General features: G+C 61.1%; 1 protein-coding gene across 6 annotated transcripts; it reads right to left on the reverse strand.

Annotated features, from left to right (window-relative positions):
- Positions 1–128: 128 nt before the first annotated feature.
- On the reverse strand, positions 129–23,008 carry USP19 (ubiquitin specific peptidase 19). 6 transcript variants are annotated; one of them, XM_062585181.1, is made up of 27 exons: positions 22,905–23,008; positions 18,332–18,576; positions 16,337–16,393; positions 15,085–15,213; positions 14,323–14,456; positions 13,511–13,918; positions 12,815–13,082; positions 12,511–12,667; positions 12,334–12,405; positions 11,687–11,802; positions 11,147–11,355; positions 10,582–10,783; positions 10,355–10,488; positions 10,000–10,158; positions 9,757–9,867; positions 9,483–9,593; positions 9,224–9,325; positions 8,698–8,838; positions 8,311–8,429; positions 7,946–8,083; positions 7,489–7,853; positions 6,695–6,805; positions 6,020–6,236; positions 5,568–5,720; positions 5,305–5,468; positions 5,039–5,217; positions 129–391 (listed from the first exon to the last, which is right to left on the reverse strand). In XM_062585181.1, exons 2-27 carry the CDS (start codon positions 18,438–18,440, stop codon positions 251–253), a joined length of 4,206 nt encoding a protein of 1,401 aa, XP_062441165.1. In that variant the 5' UTR covers positions 18,441–18,576; positions 22,905–23,008; the 3' UTR covers positions 129–250. The 6 variants fall into 6 exon arrangements, with proteins under 6 accessions (XP_062441165.1, XP_062441164.1, XP_062441162.1 ...); XM_062585180.1 differs by having other exon boundaries at positions 11,147–11,361; XM_062585178.1 differs by lacking the exon at positions 129–391 and adding an exon at positions 1,736–3,022 and having other exon boundaries at positions 11,147–11,325.
- Between the last annotated feature and the right edge of the window lie 237 nt (positions 23,009–23,245).

A 23,245-nucleotide genomic window follows, 5' to 3' on the forward strand; every position in this document is an offset into this window, starting at 1 on the left:
CGCTGTGGCACCCCGGGTGGCAGAGCACCCCATGGCGGGGGGGGGGGGTTGCACTGGGCTCTGTGGCACACGGCGCCGCATCAGCCGCGGATTCCCAGTGCGGCTGCCCAGCACACAGCAGAAACGAGTGGAGTTCAGCAAGTTTAATGAGAGCAGGACAAACCCCAACCCCTGCCCACCCCAGCCCTCCTCCCCGGTGCCCGGCCCGGCCCGGCCCACACCCCCCCGGGACAAGGCTCCCCGCGATGCCCTAGTCGACTTCTTCCATGCTGCTGTAGGACGGGGCCGGGCGCTCGGCGGGGCTGGCGAAGCGCTCGGGGAGGCCTTCCGCGGCCAGCGCCGGGGCTCCTTCGGGGGCCAGGCCGGATCCGAACGGCACCGGCGTGAGTCCCTGCAAGCAGAAGGTGGGCGTAAGAGGGGGGGGTCACGGAGCAGAACAGCACCACACGCCAGCCCCCCAGCCCAGCACCGGGGCAGGGAGGCAGGAACCGCTCCCGGGGCCCGGGCCAGCCCCGGCCCGCCTGCGGGAGGGGGAGCCCAGCCGCGGCACGCTCAGCCTGGCCCCGCCACTTCTCCCCGGCCCGGCCCTCGTGCACGGGGGCTGGCAAGGCTGGGGCCAGCCGGAGCCGGAGCGGCGCTCCGCGCCCCAGCACGGGCACCCGGCCAGCCCACGCAGCGGTGCCGGCAAGCCCCAGCGCAGGCTGCCAGCCCGAGCTGGAGCCACGGGAGCACAGGAGAACCAGAGGGGATTTCCAGGGTAGAGAGCGAGCGCTTGGCTGCAGCCTCGCTGCCGGACACCCGGGCCAGGCAGGCAGGCGCACGCAGGTCTCCAGTGCCAGCCGGAGCAGAGGTCACCCCGGAGGCACTGGGCGCTGACTCAGCGCCACGAGACCCGCGCCGTGGGCGAGCGGAGGAAGCCACCAGCCCTCGGCGCGGCAGACAATGAGGCGACTGTTCCAGGGCAGGCACCTCCCGGCCGCGGCGCTGCCCCGCGCCGCTCCCCGGGGCCGGCGGCGCTCGGTGGGGCCGGGGCTGAGGACGCGCAGGGCCTGAGGTGCGGCGAGCCCCAGGCCCTCCGCCGTCCAGCTGACACCGCGGCCCCGCGCGGAGGGGCCCAAGCCCCGGCCGGAAACCCGGTGGACCCCCCTTCCCTGCCAAGCATCCTTCCTGAGTCAGCCAAGGGCACGGAGGGCAGGACAGCATCAGAGACCGAAAGGAAGTCACAGGGCTCTGAAGTCACCTCTCAAACCCAAACAAGCCCGAGCAGCCTCTGAGCTGCTGCGCTCAGCCAAGGGCAACACGTCTCAATGTCAGACAGCGCCGGAGCCGCAGACCTCGTCCCAGCTCCCGGGGGACAGACCGCTGCCGGCCCCGCCAGGCGGCGATGGCCCCGCGTGTGCCACCCCGGGGCTGCTGCCCCACGGCTGGGGAGCAGGAGCTCCCAGCCTGGGCCCCACGGCGCCCCATGGCGCCGGCAGGCAGAGCTCACGCCGGAGCCTGCCGGTGCGCAGGCTGCACCAGGCACTGCGCAGAGCTCAGGACACGCAGAGCAGGCAGGCGCTGGCTGCGGGACAGCGTGGGGCAGTCCCTGGGGCTGGTCCGGGCTGGAGGAGGCAGAAACGGACACCACAAGACTAGGAAGGACACCGGAGTCTGCTCGTGTGCTGGAGCAGCCTCCCGCGCAGTCCCTGTGCCTGTGCCAGCGTCCCAGCACACAGGACAGGGACGCTGTGTCTCTTCAGAAGAGCTGGCTTTATTCACGGACCCTGCAGGGTGCGGAGAGCAACGGAGAGCTCTTCCCTCCGGCCTCCCGCACCTTAAGTCCTACCTGCTCTCCCCCCCGCCGCTCCTGGGACCAGACAGCTGCAGCCGGGCTCCCACGGAGAGAGGGGCCCCTCGAGAACAAAAAACTGCAACGTGCCTCCCCGGCTCCCCCTGGACACAGCCAGGCAGGGTCACGCAAGGACAGTCCACGCGTCCCTTGGGCAGCGGGGCCCACGGAGGTCCGTGCTTGCCGTGGGAGCCCCTGGCACTGCTTGTCAAGGTTCCCCAGCAGCTGCTCCTAAGTGCCCTGGGGGATGAGAAGCAGCACACGCCACAGCTCCAGCCAAGCGGGGACCTGGGCTGGCCCCCACGCTGAGCCTGTCCCGCCTCGGCACAGGGGCACGGCGCCCGCAGCCCTCGGTGCCCCAGCAGCTCGCCCCAGGACGCTCAGTGGGAGGCCAAGCAGGAGAACGGGGTGCGCCCGACCTCGTGAGGATCACGCCGGCCCTGGCAGCCGCTGGCTGTGCCAGCCGTCGGGAGTGCGAGGCTCCTGCAACCACGCCACGGCGCAGGCAAATGCGAGAAGCGTCAGGGGCAGGAGCTGCGTCACGGCAGCCTGCTCGTTGCTGCAGCCTCTCGGCAGGTCTCCCCTCATTTCCCAGATGCCAGGTACAAACAGTCAATGTTCCTAATAGGGCTCCCAGGCTCCAGCCCTGCTGCAGCGGCGATGTCCCTTCCAAAGCAGCAGGTAGCCACGAGACAGGGTGAGCTGAGAGACTCCTGGGTTTGCGCTGAGCCTTGGCAATGCCGCGGGCTGGCCCCAAAGCCCTGCCAGCTGGCATGGGAGATGCTGGAGCAAGCAGAGTAGAGGTGATGGCCCCGTGCTTCCCTCGGCGAAGCCCGTTCATCCCAGCAGCGTGAGTCCTTCCCAGAGGTTTCTGTCCTTCCAGCGGACCTCTTCCTCATGCAGTGTCCTATGACAGTGAGGGCCCTGCTCCCACCGCGCCTGGCTGCGTGCCCGTGCCTATCTCCAGCGGGTTTGGTAGATGAGGGGATAGAACACGTTCAGGAAGAGAGCCACAATTGCGGCCGTAGTGGCCAGGACGAAGTATCTGACGCAACCTTCGTCCAGGTGTTGGGGGGTGCCTGGACTCCTCTTCTGGCCACGGGGCCTCCAGGAGTTTCTTGCAGGCCTTTGGGGCGCCTCGAGCTGCAGGTCTTGCTCTTCAGCCTCCAGTTCCTGCCAGATCAGAGAAGCCTGCGATGTGGAAACCTGCGTCAGCACTCGGGGAACGCAACAGGCAACACCCCTCGCCTTCCCCCGGGGCCAGGCGGCCGCCTGCGAGCCCAGCCCCGTGCCCAGCCAGCCCTCCTCCCCATGCAGCACGGTCGCGGCCACGGTCGCGCCCGCCCCCGCAGCTCTTCGTGGCCTCCGGCGCGGGCGGCGCAGCTCCGCGGGCACGGCGAGGCTCCGGCGGGCAGGCGCAGAGCGGCCGGGTCTTCGCCAGGCCGCGGGCAGCGGAGCGGGCGCAGCTCCCGGCTGGATCCCGGTGGAGCCGATGCTCTGGGATTGGTGGGCCCGGGTGAGCGAGCGGGGCAGGCAGCAGCCAATCACGGCGCGGCTTTCCTGTACGCCGGAGGATCGTTCGGAGGCTGGCCAATGGCGAGCCGGCTCGGCGGGCGGGAGCAGGAGGCGCAGTCGCAGCACAGCCAGTCGCAGCTCTTGCTTCGGTGGGTGGAGCCTCCCCGAGAGCCAATCGCAGCCCAGCTTCCCGGAGGCTTCTCCGCAGGCAGCCAATCGAACCCAGCCCTTCGCTGCGGCGGTGACGGCGCGGGGCAGCCGATGGGGGCGCAGCTCTCCGGGGGCACCCGGGGCCCGGCAGGGTGCAGGTGGTCCAGGGCACTCACGGGGCCCGGCGAGCCCTCGAGCCGCGGGGGAGCTGCCGCTGCTGCCGCCGGGGGCCCGACGAGCCCCGCTGCTGCGAGGGGACCCGATGAGCTGCAGCACTGCAGGGGATCCAGCGAGCGAGCCCCGGCGCCGTGGGGGATCTGGTGCTGCCGGGAACCTGACGAGCCCCAGCCCTGCAGATCCGGGGCTGCCGGGGACCAAACCGCAGCACTGCGGTGGGTCCCGTGGGGAACCCAGCGAGCCCCAGCACCACGAAGTCCCCTGCAGCTTAGTGGTCCGGGCCAGCGTGGGACAACAGACAGGCCCACGCCCTGCAGCTCCAGGCTTGCTATTGCTGGGGCCACCAGCTGCCCCCAGAGACCAGGCCTGTGCCAAGAGGTGGCATTTCACGCCACAGGACAGAAGTGGCGCGGGCAGCTGGACACCGATGTGCCAGGCACTCTCGTCCGGTCCCTGGAGCCTGATGGCTCCTGCCTCCAGCTGCGAGGGAAGGGAAGGGCCCCAATGCCTAACCAGCGCGGTCCCTGGCACGGCAAACGGCTGCACGAACCAGACAGGCCTGGAAGGCGAGCCAAAACCTTCCCACGGGGCAGGCCAGCGCAGCTCTGCCAGAGCCGAGGAGAGCACCGTCCTCAGACAGCACAGGGCTGAGGAGCTGCCAGGCGCAAAGAGAAGGGCTGCAAGCTGCAGCCTAGGTGAGCCTGGCCAGGCAGGCAGTGCCCTGAGCGCCCAGGACCTGCCTTTGTTTCTAGGGTTTGCGCAAAGGGCCCAGATCGGTCCAACCTTCCCCCACCAGTGCACAGAGGAAGCCTTCCTGGCGGGCCCAGCCCTCCCTAGCAGCCCCGTGGCACCAGCTTGCTCCAACACGCTTCTCTTCAGCACCTCGTGGAGGCTCTTGGGCCTCTGGCTCAGCATCAATCTTTGCCTCATTTGCACTCAACTTGGCCTTGAGCTGGGCCCCAGCAGAACATGCCCCCCACCCTCCTCGAGAGTCCACAAAGGGAAGGTCATCGCTGCTCCCTGGTGCAGCCAGATCTAGTGTCACCACTCACAGCCTTCCCCATACAGAGCACAGCAGGACAGGGCCCCCTCCTGCCTCCTCCAGTGCCTCACACAGCTCTGCACCCTCCCACTGCTGCCAACAGCCCACCCTGGCAGCCAGGGCCAGCTCTCCCGCAGGCCCAGGCTCGCAGCAAGAACAGCGAAAAGCCCATCAAGCACAAGTTCTTCAGCCTGCAGGAGACACAGACACCGTGCTGCAGCTGCCCCAGGCTCCGTGGGCACTACCAGGGCAGGCCGTGTGGGCACGTGTGTGTTTCAAGGCTGTAGGGCTCCAACAGTGCTGGGAGGGACACAAGCTCTCACCTGACTGGCAGCAGCTTCGGCGGAGGGGGTGCGCTCGGGTCGGTGGTCTGGGGGGTGCCCCGGCAGGGGTCTCTCCACAGGAGAGTTCCTCCGGCGGTAGAAGAGGACATAGGCATATCTGGTCACCACCTGGCTCTCGTCCACGGTGGTCACCGTACTGTCATCGAAGAGCCGCCAGCCTGGGGAGAGGAGAGGAGAGACGGATCAAGCGAGCTGGCCAGCTGTGGCGGCAGGAGAGGGGGGTGGTGAGGACGGCGGGTCCTCACCCACGTCGCTGCGCTGGCTGTTCTTGTCACTGGGCAGGCGGGCGTACGCCGTGTAGTGCCCGCCGATCATGCCCCCGTAGTGATTGATCACAGCATACAGGTCATACATGGGCAGCTGCTGCTCGCCCTTCCGGCCGATGCAGAACTTGCTCAGGTCCAGACTCCTGGGAAGACACACGGGGACAAGTGAGGGGCTGTCAGCGTTGGGGAGAGAGAAGCCAGGCTGCAGGGCAGCACGTGCAGGGCCATCCCAGGGCTCTTACCGGACGGGGAAGTCCACCATGTCATTAATCTTGTCCCTCCAGATGAAACTGCGGAAGGAGAACCGCTTGAGCTGGATGATGAGGACGTTGGGCAGGCGCCACAGCATCAGCTGCTTGGAGGCCTCACGGTGCTGCTTGCACTTGGGACAGTACCTGGGAGAGAACATACTCATTACCTGCATGGGGAGAGAGCTCCAGGCCTCGTGGCCTTACCCAGGCAAGCGTGGGGGCCTGCAGACGGCATGTGGGAGGCCAAGGGCAAGCCAGCACAGCCCTGCAGAGCATTGGCTTTACTCCCTGCTGGCTTCTTGCCTCCCTGCTTGCTGGGAGGGGAGGCCAGCCTGATGCTTGTGGCCGCCAAAAGAAATGGTGTGCAGGCCTGAGCAGCTCCTGGGAAACTCCCGCCGCTGCCCAGGCCCGCAGGCTAGAACCCACCACGACGCCCTCCTCACCATGCTTCTTCTGGGGCCAGCACTTCAGGCTTGGTGAAGAGATTGAGGCACTGCTCCAGGGTGAAGTGGCCTGCACGGGCTGCTTCACTGGCCGAGCCCGGGTCCTCCACGCACTCCAGCTCCTTGGACTCCACCAACACAAACTCCTTGAGGCGCTCGTTATTCTTCCACACTAGGGCGAGGGAGCAGTCGTCCGCCAGCTCCAGTGGGGTGTCGCCTGTGAAGGGGTGCACACCTCACACAGCTGCCCCTGGGGCTACAGCCAGGCCCACCGTGCCCAGGGCTGGGAGCGTTCAGGCCTGGCCCAGCTCAACACAGCCATGAGGCAGTGAGTGTTTCCAGGATACGAGCACCCCTGATGGGCACCCCGCACTGCCTGTGGCCAGGCTGCCCACCCCAGCATGGCAGAGTCCTGCAAACAGGGCAGCAAGGCTGGCGCAGCCGCTCTCTGCAGCGCCTCCCTCACCAGCACCCAGTGTGGGTGCCCTGTTCAGATAACGAGGCACACGGAGATCACAGCTGCTCTGTGGATGCAGGAGGTCAACAGAAACAGGCGTGTTTGTCGAGAAGAGCAGATGAGTGTCGCAGGCAAGAGGAGCTCCCAGGGAACAGATTCACCACCCTGCCAGAGGCCAAGAGGAATGAAAATGGAGCTCTCCTGGGCTCTGGGCTCACCTTTGTCTTCCAGTTTGTGCTCTTTATTGGCAGCATCGATCTTGTTGATGTAGAACTGCGTGGCACGGGCGCTCAGCGAGTCTGGAGTGTGCTGGTACCCAGGGATGGCAGCTGCGGACGAGCAGGGACAGATATTTGGTGGCACTGCCTGCCTGCCCTGCGTAGGGGCCAAGAATTTGCAGTGCCCCCACCCCCACCCCGCATGCTATGGCCTTGCAGGGACACAACCACGTGCCTCGTGTCCTTGACTATTTTTAGCAGGCGCCTGCCCCTGGCAAGCTGTGCTCCTCTTGCCTGCCTTGCCCCTTCACTGCACATTGCTGCCATCCTGAGACGAGTGTCTGGAAACGTGACAGCCAAGCAGCCGAGCGCGAGAGGCTGCTCCCGTGCAGTTGAGTCACAGCAATGGGAATGCTGCGCTCACAAGCCTGAGGGGTTCAGCCCGTGCTGGACTCTGCCCTACCACGAGGCCACAGGGATTCAGCAGCTTCTACCAGCCCCTGCCTTCCCACTCCTCCCACTACAGCGTGACACTGCAGCCTCCTTGCAAGCCAGGTCTCTGCTTGGCCCTGTGGGCCTGCCAGGGCAAGGCAGAGTGTGGGCTGGCAGGAATTTCAGGTGGGGCAGCACTGCCAAACAAGGGCTCCTAGGGGCCTGCCACATGTTCCCAAGGGTGTCTGGGCCTAGCCATTGAAGGAAAAGCTCTCCCTGGCTAGCCTGAGGTCCTGGCACAGACAGATAGGGGAAATACAGGCAGCACCAGAGTAGCGCCTGTGAAACCCCTGCCCTCTTACCTTCTGGCTTGAGGGCTCTCTCATAGGATGGCTCCTTCTCACAGCAGCTGTCGCTCTGTGACTCCATGTGCTCAGAGAAGCCCGAATCCAAGCTCAGCAGGGAACTCCTGGGTGCCAACACTTTGCTCCTGACAGTGCCGGTATCCCCCAGCTCTGGGTGCAGCTCGGGCACAGGTGGCGAGAGGGGGGGCTCCTGCGGGAAGTTGGAAGCCCTGTCCCCATCCCCCAGCTCCGGGGCGGAGGTGGTTGCCGCACAGCTGCTCTTGGCTGGGGGCTCCAGCTTGTCCGGGAGCAGAGGCTGCAGCCCCTGCTCTGGCGACATCCGGCCCAGCTGGAACGGAGGCTGGAACACGCTGACTGAGTACCTAGGCGAGGAGGTGACAGTCAGAGCAGCCCAGGCACAGGCTATACCCTTTGCCAGGAAGGGGCAGATGCACCCCCTGCCCCGGGCCCTTACCTCGCGTAGCCCTCCAGTAGCTGGGCCAGGCGCGCATAGGTGAGGCGGGACTCCGGCACGCTGATGAGGAAGGGGAAGCCGATGTTCTCGGGGCGGCACAAAGCCTTGTGGTCCGGCCAGTGTGTTTTCTGACATGCCCTGTAATGCACACAGTCCTGCTGAACCCAGTTTCTGCGCCTACTCCATGGGCACGAGCTCTGCAGGGCTGGAGGGTTGCACTGGGGACAAGCAGAGCCCTACAGCCCAGACTAACTCCCCTCCCGAAGGTCACGTCTGTCTCGCCTCCTCCCAGCAGGCCCAGCTCTCCCACGCAGCCCTTCAACGCAGCAGACCCTCCCTCCCTGCCAGGCACCAAGCCAACTCACACGTTGCAGTAACCGACTCGATAGCACCTCGTGCAGCGCCTGAGCTTCTCATCCTCGGACAGTTGCTTCTTCTGGCAGGCCGCGCATTTGGCGACAGGGCCGCTGGGCACCTGCGGACGCTGCAGGAGAAGGAACCCACTGAGCATGGAAGGGCACCCGGGCAGGGTGAGACCACCTCGGCAGCCCCGGCGCCTGCTGCAGCTGGTAGAACGGCCCTCACCAGGAGAGACAGCACCAGCCCCTCCCCGGAGCGAGACCCGCCAGGGCCATGCACTGGCACTCACTGGCCAGCATGTTGCCCTTTCGTGCGGCCTTCTCACTCTTTCCTGTTCAGCCCCGCTAGCAGGCTCAGCCTCCCAGCAGCTCCCATCTCCTCCCTCCACCTACCTGCTGGACCTGCAGCTCCACCACTCGCTCCTTGGCGAGCTCCGGGGACAGCACCTCGAAGCAGAGCAACAGGTCTGTGGGGGACACTGTGTCGAGTGAGTGGGACGGCAGGAACATGCGGTGAAAGCGGTTCTTGATCACCTGCCAGGAAAGCAGCAGAGCGAGGTTGTGTGAGGGCTGCCCCACGCTCACAGAGCTTTGCCCACCCTTCTGCTCTCCTGGAAAGCTAAAGATGTGGCACCCCTCAGCGAGTGTTGGGGACAGCAGCACCTTGGGGATGCTGTGCTCAGCTCACCGCCCAGCCAGGGTAGGATGAACCTCTTCTGACCCACCACAGCAGCCCAACTCTCCTGAACAGGGATCTAGTAGGCAGCACCCAGTGCATGATACATGATCACAAGGCAGGTTTTGTCCATGTTGGATCAGGGCAAACGACTGCCTGCGGGGACACTCCCTGCAGAGCCATGGGACCCAGGGGCACCCATGGGAGCAGCAACACTCTGCTTCCCAGCTCAAGTGCTCTCACCTCTGCCAGGCGCAGGTTCTCTGGTTTCACACGCACACTATGGGCCACTGAGTCCAGTACTTCCATGGCACTGGAGTTTTCCTTGCTGATACTCACGAGGAACTGCCATGAATGAAATGCCATGTCAGTCATGCCACTCCAAGGCACACAGGTCTCTGTTCATTACAAGGCTCAGTTCGTTAGCACAAAACTGACTACCTGCAACATTTCCAAGCACCCTCGCAGGCTACCTCCCCCTAGAGCAGGTGGTGTCCTTTACCTTGATAGGTTTCTTGTGCGGCTCTTTTGCAAAGTAGTAGACAGTCAGCACCTTCTGTTTCTGTGGGAGGGGCACCGGGAGGTACAGGAAGGGGTCGAAGGTGATGGACACCTACAGAATCAAAAGTACGCTCAGCTGTGGGAAGTGCCTGTGTCCATGGCAGAACTGAGATCCAGCCTTGACCAGTGACCTGTGCTCTCTGGGAACTGGGGAATGGAGGCCTGAGCCTGCTACACAGCTGGGACGGAGTGCAGAGCCTCCAGGGCTGCTGTACCTTAGAGCACACTGGGCACACCAGCTTGGATTTGTACTGGCCCTGGAACAGGTCCACGATAAAGGAGTCATTTCTCATCTTGTGTCGCTGCCAGGCCTCCTCAGCTACAACCTGCGGGGAGAGAGAGGGCTCAGCACTACATTAAACCACGCAGCTTTACGGCACTTGCACTGCCCAGAGCAGCCAGGATTGCCCTGCAGCACCCAGTGCAGCACCAACAGTGCTGGGGAGAGGCACTCTTACCTCGTCAGGCCTCCCGTCTGAATCAACTGTTTCTGTGTAGGGCTTGTTCTGGATGCGGTTGAGGTCCTCGTGCAGGCCATCAAGCAGGAAGGCCATGAATTCCTGAGCATCGTGCTGTGCATAGCCAGTGAACTGGCTGGCTTTACTGGCCACGATTGCCTGGGGGAGCACAACAGTCAGGGCCGGCCAGCAGCCCCCAGCAGCACTGCCTGCCCCATGTGCGAAGACTAGCTGTGCCCACCCACATCCAGCTGGCTCTTAGCGTGGCAGCCAGAAGCCCATGGAGGAGGGCCAGAGGCCTCCAGCTGAGCAGGGTCCGGCTGCTCCCGGGGAGCGCTGCAGCCTGCAGCCCTACCTTCAGCTTAGAGGGCTGGAAGGCATGGTGCGTGCCCTTCCACAGTGCTCGTAGCAGCATGGCGAAGCCGATAGCCAGGCGGCCCCCCGTCCCCAGCGGGTTGTTGTAGTTGATTTCCGACTCGAAGGACCGATCTGTAAAGGGACACAGGAGAACGAGCGTAGGAGAGCAGCTGCTGGCTGCACTGCGTAGCAGGGCCCTGCTTGGTTCCAGGGGTGTGTGCTCACCATGGAAGTAGTCGCGTAGCTCTCGGGTGTTGGACAGGGACTGGATGACACTGTTCATGAAGCAAGTATTGCCCAGGTTCACCAGCCCCGTGAAGCCAGGCAGGCACACCTTCTTCTTCTCATCCTCATCCTCGTCATCCTCCACGCTCTCGCTGCTCACTGGGCTGTGCGTCATCGGCGGCACCATACATGTCGGCTTGGGCTGCCAAAGCAGAGCTGGTTGTGAGGATGCTGCATTCCAGGGGCCTCTCCCAAAACACCAGAGGAACCTGACCGCCTGAGGCAGCCCCTCAAACAGGGTCGGGTTGGCGCAGCCACACCACCTGCCCACCTCCCACCAGGACTGACGGGCTGTGGTTATGGCTCAGTTGGCAGCCAAGCCACCTTGTTGCCCCCAAAACTGCCAGTTAGGGCTGGAGGACAGCCCTGCTTCCTCACTCAGCTCCTCTGTGAAGTTTGCCAGTCCTTGGAGCAGCACCGAGGAGGCAGTCTCACACCACAGTGGGGTCAAGCATCCAGCCCACTCCCACCCCTGAGGTCTCAGGCCTGATGAGGCCCCACTCACAGAGGGGATGTGAGGCTCTTGCTTCACTGTCACGTGTTCTGAGGCCGTACGGGCTGCCACACCGTCCAGGCCCCCATCCTCCAGGCGCGGCTTCTCTTTATCGCTGGCTCGGGCCTCCTCCTTGCTGGACAGGGGGTGCTGGTTACTGCCTGGCGGGCTCTTATCCAGCGGGGTAGGGCCTGTAGGCATGGCAACCTTTGCACCACCCACTGCACCTTAAAAAGGGGGAAGGGTGGGCCTGTGGTTAGCAGCACCATGCGTGCAGGGGCAGCTGCCCACAGTAGGACTGATGTCATGGAGGGATCAGCCCATGCTCGCACACAGGTTCCCTCCCACTCCTCTCCCCCATGAGCGAGAGGGACGGCAGCACCCCACCTCCAGCTCACCCTATCCCAAATCCCTCCTGCCCATGCCTGCTCAGCCCCTCTGCCTCCCCCAACCCCCCCAGCACTGCCTAGCTGCTCCCAGCAATGAGGAGGAACCAGGCCCACGCCACGCCGGGGCGCAGCAGGCAGGACAAGGAGAAGCCAGGGTGCAGACCTCGTGCGGCTGGAGCTTCCAGCCCCCCCCAGCGCTGGCTGTGGCGTTTCTTCAGGCAGACATTGATGCGAGACACTGTGAAGCTGTATGTGCACTTGTCCGGCTCAATAAGGTTCCTGCAAGACATGCAGCAGGTCAGACGTGCACCGGATCCCACCACGGACTGGCACACTGAAGCCTCTGCAACGCAGGGCCGTGTCCTCCAGGCAGGAGGGATGGGCAAGTATCAGTCCCAAGGTTGGCCCCTGCAAAGCAGTACAGAAGCCCTCAATCCTGACCACACTGGGCACAGAGGGCCCCTGTCCTGGCACATCCATTCTGCTTGTCTCCAAACGCCCAGCCTTGTTGAATATCAGGCTCAAAGTGCACACGGCTGGCCTGGCCCAGTCCCGAGAGCTCAACAAACAGGCTGTGGTAGGAAATTGCAGGCAAGGAGACACTAGCATCTCCATCCCTGCAAGCCGCCACACTGAGCTGAGGCACTCCAGGCTTGGGATGTCAGTGCAGCACAGTACAAGGGTCTCAGACTCCCAGGCGCAGACAGGGACATGGCCTGCACAGACCAGTCAGCTGGGACTGGCTCCCACTCCAGCTATGTGTTCTCTCCTCCCTCACTCTGGCATGGGCTGGAAAGGCAGGAGCAGTACCTGAGCTTCACCTGCCACCAGAACACGGTGTGGGGCCCGCAACCAGGATGGAGGCGAAGGAAGTTTGTGTCGCTGCAAAGAAATCAGAAGTGGGTGAGAAGAGGTGAACAAACAAGTAGTTGTGCTGCAGCCAGGAGCTCCGTGGCAGCCTGGCGCCACCCCGGGGCTTGCCCATACCTTGTTTGGAACACGAGTGTGAAGTCCTGCTCCCGGAACAACACCTTGGATGTCTCCTTGTGGATCTCCTTCACGTAGACGTGCACCACTACTAGGTCGTTGCCCTTCTCGTATGAGTCATTCTTCACAAAGGTCAGGCTCACTATGGGCTCGGGCTCTGAGCAGGGAAAGCCGCAGAGAGAGATGTTACTTTCCTTGCACACGGAGGCAGCCCCGCAGGTAGGCCCAGAAGAGTGCCTGAGCAGGTGAACCTTCCTGAGCAGGCCAGCTCATGGATGCTGACCCCTGGGCTGTGATCACTCACCATCAGCTGCTGCTTCCAGGGCCACATCATCCTTGGACCAGTCTCTCTTCTCGCAGTCTCTTCTCAGGGGAGGGGTGGGCGTTGGGATAGCCTTAGAGCTTTCTCCCAGGACAGGCGTGCAGTCCTGGCTCCGAGAGGCCTCGCCTGGGCTGCCTGGCTGCAGGACTCTCTTCTCCACACAGGTGGCAATGCGGTGGGGGAACACCTCTGTGGTGGTTGCGAGAGGTGGCATCTCCATGGGACCAGTTTCCTTTGCCAAGACTGCAGCCTATCAAAGCAGAGGGACATGGTGAGGAACACACTACCCTTTCGCTGAGCGCCCCTGGCCCAAACCACTGCAGCCCCTCTCCGCAACCTGCTTCTGTCACCAGGCAGTTACGGCCCCATGTTGTCCACTTCCCCCACCACATCTCGTTTGCTTAGCTTGACCTCATGTTAGCACACAGTCTCAAGCCAGAGCACGTGCTAAGCCAAGCAAGTGCTGGGTCCTCACATCTGCAGCAGTACCAGTTACCAGCTCTTATCCTGTATTTCACCCCACCTGCCTGCTGGAGTCAGGCCCGCACCAGCCCTCAACACCACCCACGGGATCCAGGAGCCCTTATCATCTGGAGGGGTGTGTGTCTGTGGGAGTAGCACCCCCTGCATGGGGACTGAGGGAGCAGGGGTGCCCCATTCAACCGGGTCCTTTGGTACCTTCTCCAGTGGTGGTGCGATGTCTGCGAGGGCTGTGGGCACATCGCCTTGGCCGGCTCTGCCATTGCGACGGCTGCCTGACCTCCCGCTGTGCCCTTTGCTGGGCTCCACGCTCCCAGTGACCCTGGTATTTGGCTCCTCTTCAGCTGGAGCCACTTTGAGGTATACTGCCCGCTTGGCGCTGGGGCCACTCTGCGTCCCTGGGCTGGCTGGGCTTTTCCCTCCCAGGGCCTCGCTTCTTCCCTGAGCACGCTTTGGGTTGGAGGGCTCCCGCCTCGACCTCGGCAGCTCTGCACTTTCAGCTCTTGGCTCTTCAGGGGCCACCTCTACAGCGGCAGCCTTCTCCTTCCCATTCTCCCAGCATATGGTCCCTTTGGCCAGCTCTTTGGATCCATCCTTTCGTCTCTTCTGTGAACAGCAAGGTAGCACGGTGGGAAGATATCTAGGCAGCTCACTCTTTCCCAGCCCCTCATCCTCTCAGGGGTTCCACACACCAGTATATCAGAGCGAAATTTTGCACAGGTCAGAGCAGAGCCCTTGCTATCCCCTCCCAGAGCACCCTGGGTCTCTGCTCCAGGACCTGGAGACTGTGTGGCAGGCAGGAACAGGGGTGTGATGACACCTCCCCCTACCATGGACAGAGGCAGCTGGGTCATTGCCCTGATGCAGCCCATGGATGCAGTTTGAGCCTCACAGAGCTTCCTGGGCAAGGACAGCTCAAGGGTAGGCAGTGAAACCATCACCCCAGCTCCAGCTCCCAGTCCTGCCAGGCTCTATAAAGTCCCCTAAAAGGCACATCCTCCCCGCCTCACCAGAAGCGAAGCCCAGCTGTGGAATGGGATCTTCTTCTGAAGCACAAGCTGCAGGAAGTTGCCCTTCTTGCACTGGACCTTGCTGCAGGAGCTTTCAATCTCTTCGTAGAACTGACAGCTCCACTGGCGCCCATCTGCAAGCAAAGAGGAACCACACCTCAAGTGACAGCAACAACAGCCCACCACCCCACAGCCCTGCTTTGCTGGCGCCAAGGGAGCGCTCAGCCAGGGCCAAAGTGACCGCAGGCAGACTGCCACTGTGCTCCAAAAGCCTTCAGGGTAATGCCAGCTGCCTGGGGTTTGCTGTCACACATCTGGCTGGCTTCCTTCCCAGAGGGAAGGCCCTGGGTCTCCCTCCCTCAGGAGCACAACCACTTTTCCAAATAATATGAAGAGCTGACTCAGCCTCTTGGCAAGACCCTGCTAGAACCACGCAACCACCCCAGCGAGTGGGAGGCAGAGACACATCCCGCACAGACGTGGGCACTGGTTTGCGTGGCGCAGAGAGGCCAGCTCCTGTCCTCCCACACCCCGCACCCTCCTACTTTTACACTGCTCTCCTATTGGTCCAGCCTGGCTGCAGCTGTGCCGTCAGCTGACACGGCAGCGCCCCAGGGGAAGTGAGATCCGTGGTGAAGTGGCAGGTAAGTCTCCTCCTGAGGCAGAGGTTTTATGCTTGCCTGGACCAGTCCCATGTCTAGCCCAGGGCTATGCCAAGCCCTGCTGGAAAAGTGTCTGCAGCAGTCGCTCTGCTCCTCATACCTGGCAGTTTGACCACACAATCTGTGTCGGTGAAAGCAGCGTCCACATCCTCCACCTTCAGAGCTCCACTGCCCAAGTTCAACTTGACGATGATCTCCTCAGCACTCTGTTTCCAGTCCAGCAGCAGCTCTAGGAAGGAGGAGGGAAGCATCACCCGCTCGCGGCAGCACGAGGCTGCGACGCTCACTCCGTTGTTGAGGAGTGCGAGCCTGAACACACACTTGCCTCAATGGGACGGGCAGTGCAGGGATCACAGATCATGGCAATAAACAGGACACTTACAAGCTGCTCTCATCAAAGAGGCCATGAATGAGGGGCTGGAGCACAACTCACAACAGGGCAGGTGAATCCCAGTGGGAACCGAAAAGATTAGAAATGTAAGGATGTTCTTGGTCCACCACGTGCAGCAGCAGTGGCTGGGAAGAAGGGGTGGCTTCTCTTGGTTATAAAGCAATTACAGTTTTCTCAGGGAATGAGGAAGCCACAGAATTACTCTGGGGGATTCGAGTGGACTCTGACCACAATCAGAAATTGCAGCTTCCCCTCTGCATGTGCAAACGAAGCAGTCCAGCTGCAATTGCCAACAGCACTGTATTCCTGCCAGAAGAAAACTTAACACAGGCTGAAACACAGGCAGGCAAGCCAGCCTGGTAAGAATGGGGCATCCAGGGAGAAAATGGTGCAGCACTGCTCTGCTGCACACCGAATCCCCATCAAGTGTCTGCCAGGCTCCAGGTTTGGCAATGTGGCATCCTGAAGTCTTCAAGGCAAAAAGCTGATGTTTCCTTAATTTCAGATCAGATTAGGTCTACCCTCTGTGGTAGAAGGGGGTTCATGCTGTGTCTGTCTTCTGAACAGGAGCCTGGAGCCAAACCAGAAACCAGCCAGCGTTGCCTGCTCGTTGACACAGCTTGGGATGTTCCCAGCCTGACATGACTTCAGCAGGAGGTCACAAAATAAGCAGAAGGGATGCCTGCAGCAAGGTGTCCCAGGACTGTGCTCAGTGGCACAGTGACACTCAAGTCAGAAGCAGCCTGTCATGGGCTTCTCCCTTGCAGACCCGCACAGTTGCATGCACCCTCCTCTGCTTCTGGGATGGCTGCATCCTGTTAAGACAAACACTGGGGCAAGGGAGCGCTCAGGTTAGTGCTACTCTGCCAGGCCGCAGGACTACGACAGGTGAGAGCTGCAGATCCCTCAGCAAGGGCTCTTCATGGCCATGCACTGACAGCCAGTGCACACCTTGACTTACCCTCCTCTGAGTCCCTCTCCTGGGCAGTCTCAGCCTGCTCGAGCTCAGGGCGAGACACTAGTGGGCAGAGAAGCAGAGCACGAGTCTGTCATTCTGTCACCTCAGGGCACGGGTGAGCACTCTGATGCCCAAAATTTCACACATCACTTCCTTCTCCCACGAACCTCTGGCGAGGCCCTTCGTTCTACGTGTGCTGCCTGGCAGAACCATTCCCCTTCTCTGCTTCCTCACACCTCCCTCGTCCCCCCGAGCCCTGCCTGCAGCAGCACAGCAAGTCATACTCCAGGATGGGTGCTCTGGGCCATACCATCGTACCTCAGTCTCACCAGCACCATCAATGGAAGCAATAACATCCTACACCAGATTGGTCAGTACTGTTTTGAGACAAGTCTCACTGTGGAGCATGTGGTAACTGTACTGTGTATGCCCCCTCGGGGAACCTGGCTCCTCCTGCCCTCAATCTCCACCTGTACAGGAGTTCTGCCCTTTGATCAAGCCTACACGGTGAACCTGATGTTTGGTTGTGTTCAAACCAAATTTGCTGTAACGAGAGAACCATGCAGCCCAGCTGCGCTTTAGCATACCCACTACCGAACAACATGCTGATGTCTGCAATTGAATTTTTCTGCCAGATTACACTATAGAATCAAACTGACCTGATACCTAATCCCTGCCGTGTGCAGGATTACTACTGAGACCCAGAAACATCTCAGGGTCTGCTCCATCCCCACAGGGTGCAAACTGTGCCAAGCAAGGGGGATGAGGTGACAGCACTTTGTCCTGAAGCAAAGAACAAGCATCAATGCCTGGTGAAGATGGAGTTTCCACTTCAGAGCACTCAGAGAACTGTCACTGCCTGTCTTGACTGGCTACAAACCAGTCACATACCACAGCAAATCTCTGGTAGCCACTGTGATCACTGGTGCAAAGGTGCTGGTGTAGCTGGCAGTACGAGAAGCACTGTAGTGGCACTGCCTGGAAGATCTACCAGCACCACCACCTGGTACAGCCAGAGCAGCCCGACTGCTTCAGGCCCTCGCTCCCATCATGCAGAAGGGATGGAGGCACTGTGGCCCACACCACGGTGCCTGCAAAGGCAGCAGCTGCTTTGTGTCAGACAGCACAGAGGGTCGTACCGTGTCTGAAACACGGCACAGCTCCCGTGGTGAGAGAAGAAGGCAACACTGCCTTCTACCCGTGCCCTCTGGTTTGACATCTGGGACAGCATCCTACCATTATAGCACAGAGCTCAGCAAGCACTCTTTTACCTTGGCCTATAAAACACCGTATTATTTTGAGGATACGGCAGACATAACGGAGTAAGTCATGGAAATCAAGCAATTTGCCAGGGCCACAGGGTTGCTGGAGGAACCCTTGTCTGCATCCCACCTGCAGTCATTGCCTGCCCAGCACAGATGCCTGCACCTGAAGACACAATTTTGTCATTGGTACACAGCAGCTAAGAAAGGAATTACTCCAAAACAACCATTTCACTGAAGCCACACTTTGCCCTGACAGAGAATCTAAAGCAAAGTAACAGCCCCGCTCACAGGCCCAGCATCCAGCGTGCCGTCAGCACCCAGGCCCTGCCTTGTGGCAACTGGCCTCTGCGAACAGATCAGGAAGCAATAACACGTCCGGTTGCAAGAGCACCTGCAGGCTTCAATCCCACTCCCTCTGGATGAGGGTAGCTTAGCCCCACCCAGAAGCAATGTCTAGAGTCCAGCCTAGAAACAGCCACCAACTAACCCGGAAATGGTCTGACCTGCCCTCACATACCTGGGGCTAAGCAGCACTTGAAAAAAGGAGGTTACAGGTCCAGGGAGGACACTGTGCCAAAGAGGATCCCACATTACATGGGTTACAATCAGCAACAGGAAGCGATTAGTTAAATCTGCTTATCCTGCAGCAGATGGCTGTGAGACTCCTACCCTGCAGGGCCCAGGAACCATCACACTGAGCCTGCTCACGGCAGCACTGCCAAGGGGCTCTCACCTTCCTTGCTCTCCTGGTTGGCTCGATCCTTCTGCTTCTTCTTGTTGGCGGCATCATCCAAGCCCCGAGATACTTTCCTCTGGCCAGGGGCATTGGCGCTGCTGGACATTTTCAGCCGTTTGGATGACACAAACGGCCCACCAGGGTCGGTAATGGAGTCTGGGTCAGGGGTGCGACGTTTTCTTCCTGGCCCAGCTATCTTGGCGACTCTCTGGGGTCAAACTCTCTGGCAAGGAACTAGTAGCCTAAAGAGAAGGGAGAGCAAGCATGGCTAGAGCTGATGGAGAAAGCCCAACAGCATTAGGATCCACTCTGCCCCAGTGCCAGACTTTCCCAGGGTCAATGTTCTCACACGACCTTCACTGTAGCATTTACGGAAAAACTACACAAAACATTCAGCAACAAAACCTACCTCATCACAGCTGTTACAATGCTTACTGCCAAACGTATCTTAGAAGCTTTGGCAAACCCATACAACAGGGGTCTTCTGTACGTGACACACATTAAAAGCCTGGAAAGTAACTGTCAAACTCACAGCTACCACTACTGCCATTCTGGCCCTGAGAAACAACAGGCTCCGACAATGCCATGAGGCAAAGCTGAGGGTGAGGCAAAAGGGAGGCCCTGAGCTGCAAAAGGAAGCCCCTAGGACCAACAAGGACAGGCTGCCCCATGGCTTGGGGCATCAGTGCACATCACTGGAGTAAAACAGTGCCCCACGTAAAAGGGTGGGAGTGGGAGAGAGCAATGCCCTGAGAAGGAAGAAAGCAGAGAAGCATCAGGCTTGGGGCAGTCTCCCGTGCTGAGGAAAGCGGGCCTCTGGCAAGGAGAGAACGCCTCCCCCTCCACCCACCCGCTGGGAGCTTAACCAGCAGCACTGCACCTTGCATATTCATCTCCCAGCAGACTTACAGACAGCGCCAGCGTGGGCCAGGCCTGGAAACTAGACACCTCTGCTCCACATGCCTCGGGAGAGGGCAGGGCATGCCCGCGAAGCCTGCTCCCCCCGGCCCCTTTGAACATGCCCTCTCAGGCGGAGCCCCAGATCCCTGACGGGGTTTAGGGGCCGCTGGCCGTGGCCTGGTCTCAGTTTCAATCTCCAGTTTCACTCTCTGGCATTCAGGCTGCGACAGATGAGAGCTGAAACAACCCACTGCAAGCGGTCTGGCCCAAGGTCCCTCCGTAGACAGGGGTGACGGCAGAGAGCTGGGAAGGCTCTCGCTGCCCTGGCTCCACGCCCCGGCTCCAGCAGCGCGTGCACCTCGAGCCCTTCTGCTGGGATTTGCTCCCGGGGGAGCAGACCAGCTGGGTCCATCCTGCCCACTCCCAGGCCCCATCAGCCACAGCAGCAGCTCCCAGGCTGCAGCGCACAGCGTCACACCTCCTCCTACAGCCCTGTAGCATCTGAGGACACGGAGCTGAGCCTGACAGCATCTTGGCACAGTACGCCTCAACTGAACCTGCCTCTCCTACAGTGGGAGGAGACGTGCACCTTGGGAACACCCCATCCTGAAGCAGTGACTGTACCCACAAGGCGCACATGTCACACACATACCAGGCGCAGCCCCAGCAGCTCCATCCAGGCACAGCCTGGGGCAGGACACACCGAAGCAGCGGGTCGAATGGAGCACGCCGACAGCTTTACGCACCCCGCTAGCACTTGGGGGCCTTTGAGTTCTTGAAATGTTCACACCAACAAGTAGCCACAAACCTCAAGTCCTTGCTGCAAACTGCAAAGGACTCCAAAGAGCAAGGCAACCCTACTCTTCACGTAGCTCTGGCGAATCCAGCTCGGCGACAGGCTTTGCACTCAAACCAGCACTCTTCAAGCCACTGAAGCCAAGAACCACTGAAGCCACCTGACAATGCCAAGCACTAAGCCTACCCTAACTGGCTGCCACAGACAACTCATATAGCCGACACCGGACAACTCTGACCCGTCTGGGAGACGGGAATGCTGAGGAGGGCAGCACAGTCAGCCCTGCAGAGGGATGAGTACAGACACGGGACAGCAGCAGAGCCACCCTTGCAGTATGCAGTACGTGCCGGGTTTCCTGCAACATAGCAGTGACTCTGGCTGCACTAGATGACGTTGGGAGGATCCCTCGCAGCTGCGAACATCACCGTGGCAAGCAGGGCTGACCACCCTAGCGCTGGCAGACCGCCGCTCACACTACCATCTCTCAGCTCCAGTCCCCAGTAACACTGAAACAGGCCAGCTACAAAATGATTCCCAGCACTGTAAAAGCTAACCCGGACTCAGCAACTGCAGGGAAGCTTTCCCAGCTGACCTTCTTTGCCTACAGGGTGAAAACCCCAGAAAGAACAGGAAATGAGCAGCAGCGGCTGCTCCGCACAGGGCCGAGCTAGGTGCCATCTCCTCCGAAGGGTGGCGCAAGGATAACTGCTAAACAGGGTGGCAGCAAGTTCCAAGAAGGGCTCCGCCGGTTTGGGGAAGCATTCCTTACCCTTTCCCAGACCAGGCCAAGGGAGAGCCAGAAGGGTCAGCGTGTCTGCTTTGACTCTTAGTCACTCCTCCTGGAGAGGTCTGCTACTCTTATGCCTCACTGGAGGCTGAGCTCCCTCAGGCACTTTGCTGACAGTTATTCCTAACGGAAAACAGGAACCAAGCAGTGCTGAGACTTTGCCTGACTTTTGCCAGAATGCAGATCACAAACTGAGGCCATGCTGGGCACCCCAGGGCTTCCGACAAGTGCAAACAAAGCACAGGTTATTCTGATTGATTTATTCTAATCCTTGAGACTTTCTCCTGATCTGTAATCAGGAAATGTGCGGCATGGTGGGCTATTCAGCAGCCAAGTGTCCAGGGGCACAAGATTTTTGGCACTGCTATTACAGTATTAGCTCTGTGGGAGATGCTGTAGAGGAGAGATAGTGAAACTCCCCCGGCTAAATGCCATATATACCTTTGAGAGACACCGGATGAGCTGTGCATTAGTTTAAAAATATTACACAACACTTCCACAAGCACTGTAAGCTGGGAAAGCCTGGCATTATTGCTAGAAGAGGAGGTACCTCCCTTCTCACCCATGCTCTATGTCAGTGCAAGCATCCACATGGCTGCAGGGTGCACCAGATCAGGAACCCATCCAGACTGAAACTGGTTTTTGCCAAATTTGTTTTAGCCTCAATCAGTTCCCCAACCTCATTCACTACGTGGCTGCACAAATGTTTGTACCGGCCCAAGGAAAGGGTGACCATGGGGACAGGAGCAAGTGGCTGGGGAGAACTGGACCACCTTGTCCCACAGCAGCACCAGACCGGGCTAGTTTAAACTGTTCCCTGAACAGCAGCAGCAGGTGCACAATAAGAAGCAGCATGTCAAATGTGACTGGAGCATGTTTAGCCCTGAGCAGGGGAAAGGTTCCCTATTTCTGTCCTACAGCATCTCCTCCTCAGTGCTCAAAGGCCTCTTCACTGGATAGCTATGAAGAAGGCTCTTCTCCCCTCCCATCTTCTGCCTTCCAATGACTTTTGAATCCTCCACATCTTGAACACGTCTGACAACGATACTTCCCTTGTGCAAGCAAATACCTCTAGCACCTTCTTTTGTTGTCCCCCAAAGGAATTAGAAGTCTTGAAACTTAAACCCATTTCTTATTTCAGTTTCGTGGTGTGCCTGATATGCAGACTGAACAGGGACAAGCACAGAGCCACCCTAGACAGCCACATGCAACATTTCCATCCTCACGAAAACTACCAGGTCGCTGAAGTACCGCGGTGAGCCCTTCTAGCCGTGTTGCGTGGGGGGCCCAGCTCCCCCAGACCCTCCTGTGTGGTCTGCCCAGCCTCACACGTTTGGAGAGGGGAAAAGAGCCCGGGAATGAAGCTTCTGCTGAGCTGCTCTGGGGTCGCAGATCCAGCGCGCACAGCGCAGGCCCACACCATGCAGGCAGAGCACCCACACGCAAGCAGCGGCCCCAGGCCCCTCGGCTCCCTCCAGCTGTGCCAGGAGGCTCCTGAGCTCAGCTCCAGCCCTGCTGTGACCCACACCCGTCGTGCTGAGCTGCCCCACATGGCCTCACCCAGCCTGCTCTGCCCTCCTGCCTCCATACCGTCCTGCACCACCTCCAAATCCCCCCAGACTCTGCCCACTTCCACGCTGCCTGTTCCTGCCCTCTTCCACACTGCTTCTCACTCGCATGGTACAGTGCCCCCAGCTCCTTCTTGCTGCTCAGTCCTCAGCCGCCGCCCCTCACCCCACACTGCTCTCCCCATGCTGCCCCCCAGGGCTCTTGCCTCTGCGCGTTTTCTGCCCTCCACCTGCCTATCACCCCCCCACACACTGCCCTCCCTCCTGTTCCTCACCCCACCTTATCTCCGGCCTCTCGCTCCACCCTGTCCCCCAGGTCCTGCCCCATTGCTGACAGGGCTCCTCATCCCCCTCTGCTCCCCCCACACCGCCGCTCAGCTCCTGCCTCCGCCCCGCCTCTGCCCCGCAGCTCCTACCATCACCCCGCACTGCCCCCAGCCTCCCCTCCCGGGCCCCGCGCTGCCCCCCGGCTCCCGCCCCGCGCCGCCGCCGCCCGGGCCCCGCCGCCGCCGCACTCACGGCCGCCCCGCCCCGCCCGCCGCTCCGCTCTGTTTTGTTTCGAGCCGAAGTTCCGAGCGGGCCGACTCAGGAGACAGGCCCGAGCCCGTGACGCACTTCCGGAAACCGGTTCGCGAGACCACGTGACGCAGGAGCGTGGGGGGGGAGTGGTCATGTGACCCGCTCTGGGGCCGGCCGCTAGCCTGGACCCCCTCCCCAGGCCGGTGCCTGGCACGGCGGCTCCATGGCAACGACGCCGGCGGTGACGCCATGGCGGCGCCGGCGGGGGCGACCCGCCCCCAAGGGCGGGCAAGGGCGCGACCCGGCTCCAGGCGCTGCCGGCGGCGTCGCCATGGCAACGG

Source organism: Rhea pennata, chromosome 12 (genome assembly GCF_028389875.1).
Source record: "Rhea pennata isolate bPtePen1 chromosome 12, bPtePen1.pri, whole genome shotgun sequence".
Taxonomy (NCBI): domain Eukaryota; kingdom Metazoa; phylum Chordata; class Aves; order Rheiformes; family Rheidae; genus Rhea; species Rhea pennata.